Here is a 12,157-nt window from a genome sequence, read left to right on the forward strand (position 1 = left end):
TACCAATCTTCAAAACACCTCAAACAACATCGAAACACCAAATCATCATTGAATTCAAGTCTAACAATTCCAAAAACTTCCAAATTACGCTTTCGATCAAAAAGTCTATCAAACCTCGTCCGAATGACCTGAAATTTTGCAAGCACGTCACATTCAACACTACGGAGCTACTCCAACTTCCGGAATTCCATTCCGACCCCGATATCAAATTCTGACTATCGAACCGGAAACTTCAAAAATTCAACTTTTGGCATTTCAAGCCTAAATAAGCTACGGACCTCCAAAAAACAATCCGAACACACTCCTAAACCCGAAATCACCTAACGGAGCTAACGGAACCCACGGAATTCCATTCTGAGGCCGTCTTCACCCTGTTTCAACTACGTTCCAAATTCTAAAGCTTAAAGTCTCATTTAGGGACTAAGTATCCTAAAACACTCCGAAACTCGAAACCAAACATCCCGGCAAATCAAAATAGCAAACACGAACACGGGGAAAATAGTTAATAAGGGATCGGGCCGTTAATTCTTAAAATGACCCGCCGGGTCGTTACAAATAAGCCCAAGAGGCATACCCAAAGGCTACGGACAAGTTAATACGACTCGGAGACGTCCGAACCCCGCAATCAAAATAGGCCTTCAAATTCTTTGAAAAACCGGTTAAAAAAGGCTACCCTCGGCAAATAATAAAAAAGGCTTCGATAAAATCAGCCCTCGAAAAACCTTAAGAGGTATCAAATTACCTTAACGCAAACGTGCTAAGGCAAAAAAAGCAAAGGGGTTAATCGGCATCGGACCCTCAAAAAACCCAATAGGTAAAAAATACATGCTAAGGCATAAAGAAATTTTTACTAAGTCTTTTAAGCCGAAAAAGGGGAAATAATAGCCATCTTTTAGAGGCCATAACGGCCCGATCTAAAAAGAGCCTAAGGGACAATACACTTAGGGTTCGAGATCTTGTTCTCACTCAATCCGAACCCAAGGGTTCATTTATCCCAAGCCCAAATAAATAATAACTTGATTATGGCTCGGGGACTCACCGTTATGCGGCACAAACCCTTAAGGGTCTATGCCTCGAAGTTCAAACCTTATTTGAACTCGACCATGGTAACTTCAAGGAAGCCACCCGAGACAAAGTATCAAATACACCGTTCAAAGCATGAAACTATGCTAAGATTTTGCAAGGCAAAAAACATGCTTATAAAACTTGAGAAGGCATTCAAGAAAAATTTTCTTTTATATATGTGTACAAGAGACCGGCAGGGGTCTTACAAAAGGAAAAAGAAAAAAATCCTAACTATGCTCGGGGCTGGTTTCTCCCTCGGAAGTGGCTTCTCCTATGGGCCTCTCATGTCAGACCCGCCTTGGTTGCCTTCATCATCATCATCGTCGGAGGAGGAGACGAGAAATCTGGCATCAGCTTCGTGCACTTTTGCTTGAGCTATCTCTGCAGAGAGGTCGTAACCTCGAGCGTGGATTTCCTCGAAGGTCTCCCTCCGGGATTGACACTTGGCAAAATCATTGCTCCGTCGCTCTCAGTCGGTGGCTTCCCTTAGCTGCATTTGAGCAACCTCAGCATCGGCCAAGTATACAATAATGGTTTTGTCAGTCGGGACCTTGGTCTTCCCGACCTTTGCCTTGGCCTCAGCAAGCTTGATCTCGAGGTCGTCTGTCTTTCTTACCTAGGCCGAATTTTTCTCTTTAGCTCCTGAAGTTGGGCCTCGGTCGATGCGAGTTTATCCAAAGCAACCTCTTTCTCTGCAGCTAGGTGGTCCATGTTCTCTTTCAACCAATCGCATTCGGCCTTGATCTGATCGACCTCCCTACGAAGCAGCTCGATCCTCTCCAGTTTTTGCTGTAGCTGAGACACTAAAGTATTAGCCTCCACAGTTAGGTCGAGTAGACCGTACTCTTTCAAAATGACAGTTACTTGCTTGTCTAGTTCGGCCTCATCCTTATGAGCCTTGGCCAAGTCTACCCGAAGGTCCCTGAGCTCCTCCTCCTTTTGACTGCAAAGGAGCTTCAAAGCGTTCCTTTCATCCGATGTCTTCTGGAGCTCGGCCTCATATTGTCTCAAGTCGGCCCTAAACTTGGTAAAAGCCTACACAGAAATAAGGATACAAGTTAGGGTAAGAGCGAAGAAGATAAAGAAAATTGCAACGTTAGGAATTAATGCTTACTCGAGAGAAAAGATGTTGAGCCTCTTCGAAGAGGGTAGATATGTCGTTGAGATCGGCAGCGTCATCGACTCCTGCAAAGCGATCCCGGAAGGATCCTCTTCGCTGGGGACTCCACCCAAGTCAGGCATCTGCAGAGCCCGAGCCTCCCTTATGGCCTCTTCAAAATAAGCCGGTAGAGAGGGAGAGTGACCTATTGTCATGGCCCCGAGCGAATCACTCGGGGCGTTCTGTTCAGTGCGGGGGATCTCAGAACCCGCCCCTCCGGTGTGCTTGTTGATGGTCGAGGAACAATCTCGACCTCGGGCAATTCGGGGGTTTTGTCCGCATCTTTCTTCGAAGCCTCCTCATCACGAGGCAGGGTCTTCGGCTCGGAGGGTTTGGCAGCTTCAACCGGTTTCCTGGTTCGAACCACCAGCGCCGAGTCTTCACCCTCGTCTTCTTCTTTTTCAACCAGCTGGTGGACCGAATCTATATCCACAGGAATGAAATTTCTCCTGTGTCTTCGAGCTGGAGCCTTTTTATCTTGGGGGTCTTCGGGCTTCGAGACCCTTTTCCTCTTATTATCTTTCCCCGATTTTGGAATCGGGGACTCGATCTCTTCCCCAGGCGGGGTCGGCCTCGTTTCAGAGAAATCTCCAATGCCTACATTGAGGAAAATCAAATATGAGTAAAAAGACATCTCTGATAAAGAGGAATGCATCAAAGGCTTACGAGATGAACTCACCATGATGTTTGGCTTCCCATTTGCCCCTCGCCAAGTCATGCCAGCGGCGCTCGTTATATGAGGAGGTCCCGGCTAGTTTTCAGACCCAGTCTTCGAGGTTGGTGACCTCATGAGGCATCCAAGCGGCCGCTGTGAGATAGATGAAGGCATCACATATTGCAAAACGGAGTACGAAGGTTAATGGGTAAAAACTTCACTTACATTTTGGGTTCCACTTCTCTGGGAACAGCATTTTCTCCTCTGGGATGATGTCGCAGGTCCTCACTCGCACGAACCCGATCATCCAATCTCGATCTTTATCCTCGTCGTTGCTGGAAAAAAAGTCCTTGGTCGACCGGTGTTGTAGCTTGATCAACCCTCGAAAAAGCTAAGGTCGATATAATCGAATGAGATGGTAGAGGGTGAACTCCAGCCCCTCGGCCTTGCTGGAATAGAAATGGAGCATGATCACTATGTGCCAGAAAGAAGGGTGGATCTGGCCAAGGGTGACCTGGTACCTCATGCAAAAATCGAGGATAACTGGATCAATGGGACCCAGTGTGAAAGGGTAGACACTTAGGAACCCCTCCACGTAAGTGGTGATACTCTCCTCGGGAGCGGGGATCTATACCACGACCTCGTCCCCCCAGCCACAATCTCTCTTCATGGCCTCGAGGTGTTTTTCCGTTATCGAGCAGATATATATCTATACGTGCTCACATCGAGCAGGGATCGATAGGGGATTCTCGACTTTGATGTTGTTCTTTGTAACACATGGGCCAGGAACAATCTCATGAAGAGCCGACGCTTTATCATCGGTCGACCGGGAAGAAGAGCAGGAAGCTTTCTCCTTTTAAGGAACGGTTTTAGAGGTCTTCACCATTGATTTAGGTTGGAAGAAGCGCAAAGAGGTGGAGTTTGATACTTCTTGGTGCTAAAAGGGGATGGATTAACAGCTAGAGATAAAGAAAAGATGAAGAGAGGAAGAGAACAAGAAGAGTTTGAGGGTGGAAGTAAAGCTTTTGATTCAAATAAAAGCCTTGTATTTATAGACACACGGTGACGGTTCGGCGGCGCTAGTGGCCGACCCCCACTGGCAAGCATTTAATGTTTTGGGGAAACGAACGACGGGACGTTTTGGTCACCTCGAGCGCCTACGTCACGGGCATGACATCATCATCGGGGCCTCCGGGAAATCGAGGTTCAAATCTTTTCTTATCATTTTATTCTAAGAAACGAGGGGACTATCTGTATACTGTGGAAATCGGGGCTACCCGATTTCGTTCTTCGATGGAAAAGATGATACCGCGTCGAGAGGCCAAGACGCCAAGCTCGGGGTTGAGTTTCCTTTCCAATGCAGCGGTCGAGGTCGAAATCATTTGCCAAGGTCGGAAGAAGACATACCTCGAGATAATACCGTTATGGTTCAGTAACAGAAAGAGCTAGATACCCGGAACGACCCAAAGATCACGGTGTAAACTGCAGAATGGATTGACCCTTGGCGGTTAGACAGATGTCGATTATGATTTCTTACTGTAATTAGAAGTGTACCTTATTTAGGACTCTCCTATTATATAATGGAGAGCCCATTCATTTGTAAGACACGTTTTGACTGACAAGATAATACATACACTTTATTCTCTAGCTATTTTATTCATTGTTCATCAGAGTTACTTTGTAACTAGTTATTCCTACTATTCCACCTCGAGGCCGTCATAGCTCGAGGTCGAGATTTGGCTTGCGCACTGATTTGACTTATTTTATTGTTCAATTTATATATTTAATTCCTTGTTTATCAATTGGTATTGGATTAAATCACATATCCTTAAAACCATAATATAAGTTTAATTATTACTCAAATTTTAGGGTAAACACAACTCAATATTTAGGCCAAATATCAAGTAGACACAAGGCTGCGCAAGTTGCACCAAGTTAATAATGATCAATGAGCATGATTACAATAGACAATAGTTTTCTCTAGAAAGTGAAACAGAAAAATCTAGGTATCAGTTTGTCTTATTTTGGTACGACGGCTAGGCTTTTGAGCTGCCTTTGTAGTCTTTGGCAGAAAGAAGCAGCACTTAATAATTTGACAAGTGTAAGGTCCAAAATTCTGTATATGCAACATTTCACATCATATTTCAGTTCAACGGAACCGGAACCCGAACCATCCAAATCAATGATCTTCTCAGTCCTCCCACCTCGTGTAACTTGTGTACGAGGTGCATTCCTAGAAGAAAAAAAACTACTTAGCTAGTTGGGAATGATAGATTCAAATTCCTGCCACTTACATCGATTAGATCTATAAAAGATCCTCGTCGTGAATTCTAACAACTCAAATCACAACTTTATGTTCCATACACTGTCCTGCCCATGTACCATGGAGGAAATCATCACAATGAATACCAACGAATAAAATGATACCAAAATGACCTAGAAAGAGTAATAGATCAAAGGAAAGACCAAAACCAATGAAATTAATTGACTAGAATACATGATCTGTGAGAGAAGGATCTGATTGAAGAAATGAGAATTTACATAGAAGCACATAATTACAAATGTTATATCAGATAAGGTAACCACACAACCAATGAAAGTAGAAGAGAACTCATAGCGCAATGCCGGCATGAAACGGCATGGAGTGATGCTGCAGATGGTTTGCCAGCAATGGCAGGTGCAACTGCATGTCCACCAGGGCTTCTTTGTTGCTCATTTGTTGGCAATGGATTTGAGGCTAAACCACTCGGAGGTGGTGTTGGTGGTACCTTTGCACTCCCCCCTATGTCTTGACCTGAGATTCAAAAGATGGATTTATGAAGAAGAGATGGCGCAGGGATTGGGGGAGAGAGAACCTACTTCAATTGAGTTATTGCATGATACAAATACTTCTCAGAAGTGACTTTTATTTTTATTTTTTATTCTCCTTTCAAGACCATTCTAGACCAAGAGGCAACTAATAACCATTATTATGCTAATTACAGCTACTTCACTATGATTTTTATGATTATTGTGGTTAATATGCCAACCAATAACTCAGTAGACCAGGAAATAGAAGGTATATATTTAGTGAAAATCTAATAGGTGCCAAACTTCACAAACTTCATAAATTTACTCAATGAGAAAAAACAAGTGCCATCTTCAGGATAATATACATAAACTATACTATGTGTTCAATCTTAAAGCCTAAACAGAATCATCAAGGAAATCCAATCAAATCTAATTATCTCGCATATATCCCAAAACTCCTTTTTCATCTACGCTCTTTTTTTTTTCTTTTGATAAGGCTCTTTCATCTACCTTCTTTTTTTTTGGTGGGGGGTTTTTGGGGAGTTTGGGGGGGGGGGGGGGGGGGTCAGGTAAACTCTTCCATCCTTTCCCTTTCAATACAGCAAAAAAAACCAAAACTACTTTGAAAAATTAGTCTAAATATGCAAAATGAGCTTACACTTGGAGTGAGACCAACCCAACTTCATGTTTTCCCAATCAAACACCATTCGATATCCCTCCATAAGGTTTTCTGCACACCATAACTCAAATGTAAATGCATAATCCATCCAAACATTCAACATGCATGAATGTGCACCTTAAAACGAGTTTAAAATCATATAATCCACTTACGTCCAATGATACCAATCATTCCCTCAATAGGTAGGATACCTACACAATAAAAGTTATCGCCCTGCACAAAATACCTTCTATGAGAAACCATCACTATCAAAACTACAGAACAAAGTACACATGAGAGGGCACAATGAACTTGCAAGTCCAGTTTCCGAGGAAATCGGTGACACAATGGGAAACCTATTGAGAAATTACACTTGTTTTATCGTAAAGGAATTGGAAATATCTTGTTTAAGCACGCAAAGGCAGCAGGGTAACATGTATGTTCACAGCAGAAAACTAAAACTAATGCAAACTAAGTACAGGGGCATTTAGCCATCATTTCATCTTTGCACGTAGAGAGCATTCGCTCCTGAACATAGAAGTTTTCAGAACAACATACAACTGCAATAACTAGTGAATGGCAACTATTTACAGAACCAAAATGACCTTATAGCCAGTAGCCACTATGACAACACTAATAGAAATCTTTAAAACTTATTTCAAAAGGAGATATGATGAGGACTAACATGCAGAATGGCTACAGAAAAACTTCTTAAATTTTGGGCTGTCATGGTTCCTATCTGTTCACCACACTAACCACTCATAACGAAACCGTGGATCCTTTCTTGCGGTGACGCGTTCTCCTTAAGTTATATGCTTCAAGCATCTCTACCAAAAGTTACTTGGTGAAGAGCCGGATTCAATTCTACAATGGCTTAGATCTTATTAGATATTTTCACATGCTAAATTAACATTAACAGTATCTGGTATCAAACAACTATTTTAACACTCTAAATTAACCTGTGCCAGTTTGACACCAACCACAAAAGGAAAGAAATACTCAAAATTAACAGATAAGGGTAAAAAAGTAGTTTAATAGTATGTTGTTCTGGTAAATCCAGATGAAGACCTAATTTTGTTTCTGTCTTTCGAGTGCACCAACTTTTTCCTCATAAACTCAGAGAGTATGCATGCATAAGCATCACATGTTAGAAACTCATTTAAGTAAAATCTTAGAGCCACGTCTTCCACCCCTCAAAGAGAGAGAGAAAGAGAGAGAGAGAGAGAGAGAAGAAGAAGAAGAAGAAGAAGAAGAAGAAGAAGAAGATCGATAGGCCGATGGCAAAGCAAAGAAAATCCAATACTGACCTGATCACTGGAGATGGTAAACACGGGGTTCTGAATTACAAAGCTCTGGTTAGCAGCTAACACAAGTTTCATGCTAGGAATGTTTGGTAAACCTCGTGAACTGCATAAAAAGAGCAGGATATAACCCACAAGTAGATAAAACTGAAACCAGCATCTCCCGGAAAGCAGACTTTACCTAGCCTTATAGCAGTAAGGAAAATCTTCTGTAGCTAACCTCGTAGCATTTATTTGCTCTTCAAACTAGAAGAAAAGAAACAGGAAATAACTCAGGTACAACAAAAAACTGATTGCGTGTTTTAAAACTAAGCAGAATAGTAACTTGTGAAACCAAGAGGAAACATGGAACAAGGGAAAGAGAAAAATGACCCTTGTACCTCAGTTACTACTTTTGTAAAGATTTCAGAAGGGAGATAAGTGAAGGAAGACCCACTATCAACTAAGGCTTGAAATCCGCTTTGCTTTAGACAGGTACCCCCAAAACAATAACGTTGGACTTCAACAATATAGGTATTGCTGGTACAAATTACAATTAGGAACATAAGATAACTGTGCAAAAGAAGTTGTTTGGCTATCAAGCTAAACATAGCACAAAAGGATAGAGGAGATACATACTAATTCCCATCCAAAGATACAAATGAACTTAGTCTTTGATTTTCAGGCCCTTGATCACCAAAGAAAATTGTGCCAGAATTAGTCTTGTCAAAACACAATGAGAATGAATGTGGAACAAATCCAGACTTCGCCAGCAAACTTGGAACAGAAATTTCTCCTGGCCCTAATCCCATCACCCCATCTGGAGCAGCTCCATTCAAATAACTGCCACTTTGTTTGCTACCACACCTGCAATTAGATAATAGGAAAAAGAAAAGCATATTCATCAACCAACTGGTAAATACTGTAACTTGACAGCTAGCAGCTTGACCACTAATCAAATAGCCAAAATTAAACAGTTAGCTCAGAAAGTTTCAAGGTTCAAGGGCCAAATCTTCTCTGTGGAGAATCCCTTGCTACACTTTGCTAAGGCACCTACAAACTCACTCGTAAGGAACTCATAAAATACGTCTTTCAACGTCACAAATCTATTAAGCTGGTGTTACTTGCAAGAATACAGAACTGGGAAAATAAAAATTAAATAAGCATACCCAATAACGATAGGAGCTACCACAGAACCTCGATGTTCATGACCACCAACTGAAGTCAAATGCAATTCGTCCTCAAAAAGAAAACCTGAACTTGATGTATTTTCAGAATAATAGTTAACAGTGTAAGGGCATCGTTCCTTTGGACTCTGGCAGTTAGGACCCAGTTCACATAATCGATGGCTGCAAGATAGATGCTTGCTAGTGTTTGATCGTGCTGGGCTATACTCGTTCAGATCTTTATCCTGCACAATAGATGCCCCAAATACAAGGGAGCACCTGCCAATCAATCATTGGAGAATTAACTGCTAACACGGTTCCCAAGAGAGATACACTGTCACTTCTAAATGCTTCGTTGATAAGACGTTAATTAATTCAACTGTACTAGGAAATCAAGACAAAGTTCATAAGGAAAAAGACATGACAGAAGACGAAATATTCAAGAAGAAATATTCATTTCACAAAGAAGAAAAAGGGAGAAGCCACAAAAGGTTATTTAAACTTTGAACCTTTCACCCCAGGAAAAAAAGTGCAATGAAATGATAATAAAAAATTGCATATGTTACTTCAACAAAATGTTGAATTTTTCTTTTTTTCTATAAAGAGAAGATACCCAAGATTTTTATTTTTTTTCTATAAGAAGATACCCAAGTAAAAGTGAAAATGACACTTCTACTTATTCAGCACGAGATGAACCAGCCAAAGAAGTACATGCCCGGATCGGTATAAGATTGTGAAATACAGGAAATAAATTACTACACCTTGAATCCTCCTTATCTTAAAGTAAAACTGTTTTACTTAAACAGAAAAAGGTTAACAGTGGAACAATAGAAGCTGTGAAATACAACAAAATCCAAAATTATTAAATCTTTACTGGTTGGCATATCTTTAAAAGAAAACATATTTCTTTCAGAATGAAAAAGTTGAGGTTTCAAAGATAATATATCAGGGTATAGCAGTAACTTAGAAGTTACTGCAACAGCTAGGACCTTGAGGTTGCACAAAGCATCAAGTGCATGAGTAATTTTAACTTGGACAGAAAAATTACAGGGCGTCAAATAATGTTGTAAGACGGTTATATGTTTATAAATCTTTCTTTAGAGTAACTACATCAAATTAAATTGAGGACGTTATAATATTTAGTGGTCCCACTATAAGTGAAGATGACTTTCGTGGAATTGCATTGATAGTAGTTTCAGAACTACAGTTTATATTTTGAAATAAAAGAAAGGTCAAATATTACCAGTAAGGATAAACAGTCAAACGCAGAATTTAGTTAGGGCACCCTACCAACATTGAGTAGTAGCTTGAAGACAATGGAGCACATTGTACACAATCACAAGGGACCCAGAGCAGATCGCTTCCAGCATCCAAAGCGACAAGAAATGATGCATTTGGCGTCCCTATGTCAATCCACGCATAATGCAGCCTGAATGATAGTAATCCAGAACAATCAAGAGACTTAATTAGATCACTACAAAAAGTTTCATGCTATATACAGTACTTCCACTTTTCTTCTTGTTTCCCTTTTTCCTTTTGCCTGATATTATTATGTATATTTGAATTGTCAAGGTTTTTGGGTTTTTGGTTGAGCATATATGCTAATATTTGTAAATAACTTAGCGATTTATTTTCCACGTAGCTTTTTCTTATTCCATCATATAGTGGCTGTGAATTTTTTAGACTCCTGAGATAAGAGCCAACAACAACAATGAAAGGAAAGGAAATCTCTTAAGATTTCTAAGGCCGAATGACTATAAGGCTTGACACTTGTGAAAAAGACTGAGGCTTGAAGAAAAAACAGATGACCAATTTGTGTCATTTCAATACTACAACCACAGGCAATCAAGAAGAGTATTCATTCAAGGTGGCAGCAACACCGGGATATAAAACCCTCCAAAAGGACCACAACTAATTGCTCAGTTGGAAAAAACATTCCATGGTTTGCGTTCAGCTATGAGGTCACTTTGATCCGATATCGTGAATTGCATTCGAATTGTGCTCTTAAGCACTAAAATGACTCCTCGAGACTATATAAGTAACTCTTATAAAGCAAAAGGTTAAAACAGAAATTAATCAGAACTTTAAACTCTTCACAGATTAAGAGTAAAATCTCCAAGTTAACCTGCTAAAAAGTAAACACCAAAACAAAAAACAAAAAACTGAACTTGATTTCAGTATACGTACAATTCATAACGCGAAACAGTTGACTCCATAGATGCAACAGGAAATATCCACACAAAAAAAACACTCAAAATCCGTTACAACATTGCGCATTTTAAGCTTCGTTATTTTAAAAGTGCATTTTAAGCTTCAATTTTAACAAATCTCGTAAACTGATAGTATTAAACAGAGATACTTTCTGAATAGTATATATTTTCAGTAGTAGTAGTACTAACCAACTCAAGTCGTTGCCGTAGAAATGAGTTTTGCTTCCTTCAGAAGGAAACAAAAGTTGTTTCTGCGAGCCAAGCTTTAATTTCTGGCGCTTCAAATCATTGCTAAGAAGCAACCTCATGTGCTCCACACTTTCGCGCTTCGGACACGTCACGCTCTTCCCTTTAGATGCCCAAAACGACATCGCTTCGTCAGAGTAGCCGTGAATCAACCTCGACGAGAAGGTTCCGCCGGCGGAGAGCTCAACGGAGAGCATCAACGCCGCCGTCAGTACAAAAGCCGTGAAACGAATCTCCATTTGAAGGAAATTGGAAGAAGCAAAACCCTAGAGATTGTAGTAATAAGTGATAAAGTAGAGTAAAGAGAATCCGAGGCTTTTTCTTTCTATTTTCTAAGGCATAGACAGTTGGAAACTGAGAGCCATAGCTGAGGCCTGAGAGTTAACTGGGACTATTGGAGTGTTCACTGTTCATTATTCATTGAGGAAAAAACTTATATCGCTACTCCAGATTTTACTTTTCTTTGTTTATTCTTTTCTTTTCTGACAAGCTCCCATCTTTAATATATCAGTGTTTAAACAGCTTCTGTTACGGTTCTCACTACTTTTTAATTAATTCTCCCTTTTGCTAGTTTGACTCGTTACGAGTTTAAGACACAAAAAAAAAATTTTATAAAAGTTTCTTGTTAAGGACTCGAGTTTAAGACACAAAAAAAGAACTTTATAAAAGTTTCTTATTAAGGGTACAATAGTTAAATGAAGAGTTTAAACTATAATTATTTTCAAATTTCGAAATGTATCATTTATTTTAAAATAGCTAAAAAGAAAAGTAGCTCATCTAAATAAAACGGAGGAACTAATTTACTTATGAAATTGTCCAATTTTCTGTAGAGTAATGAATTAGACTAGAGGGTATATGGATTGGCTTTTAAGCTGGTCAAATCAGTTTTTAAGTTTTTTTCTTTTTTTTAGTTTTTTTAGTGTTTGAC

General features: G+C 40.0%; 1 protein-coding gene across 2 annotated transcripts; it reads right to left on the reverse strand.

Moving 5' to 3' along the window:
- Positions 1-5,328: 5,328 nt before the first annotated feature.
- LOC109244064 (aspartic proteinase-like protein 1) lies at positions 5,329-11,690 on the reverse strand. 2 transcript variants are annotated; one of them, XM_019411093.1, is made up of 10 exons: positions 11,173-11,690; positions 10,064-10,202; positions 8,777-9,018; positions 8,247-8,474; positions 8,009-8,147; positions 7,810-7,874; positions 7,635-7,734; positions 6,501-6,561; positions 6,328-6,399; positions 5,329-5,673 (listed from the first exon to the last, which is right to left on the reverse strand). In XM_019411093.1, the coding sequence occupies exons 1-10, from the start codon at positions 11,466-11,468 to the stop codon at positions 5,444-5,446; spliced, it is 1,572 nt and encodes a 523-aa protein (XP_019266638.1). In that variant the 5' UTR covers positions 11,469-11,690; the 3' UTR covers positions 5,329-5,443. The 2 variants fall into 2 exon arrangements, with proteins under 2 accessions (XP_019266638.1, XP_019266639.1); XM_019411094.1 differs by having other exon boundaries at positions 8,777-9,052; positions 11,173-11,260.
- Positions 11,691-12,157: the final 467 nt, after the last annotated feature.

The sequence above is a fragment of the Nicotiana attenuata genome, unplaced genomic scaffold (assembly GCF_001879085.1).
Source record: "Nicotiana attenuata strain UT unplaced genomic scaffold, NIATTr2, whole genome shotgun sequence".
Classification (NCBI taxonomy): Eukaryota; Viridiplantae; Streptophyta; class Magnoliopsida; order Solanales; family Solanaceae; genus Nicotiana; species Nicotiana attenuata.

Excerpts from the sequence above, each read along its gene's own strand:
- LOC109244064 (XM_019411093.1), bottom strand. The coding sequence starts at position 11,468 with ATGGAGATTCGTTTCACGGCTTTTGTACTGACGGCGGCGTTGATGCTC. Across the intron at positions 6,562-7,634 it reads TTACCATCTCCAGTGATCAG|GGCGATAACTTTTATTGTGT; the intron begins GTCAGTATTGGA and ends TATTTTGTGCAG. Across the intron at positions 6,400-6,500 it reads AATGATTGGTATCATTGGAC|AAAACCTTATGGAGGGATAT; the intron begins GTAAGTGGATTA and ends TATGGTGTGCAG.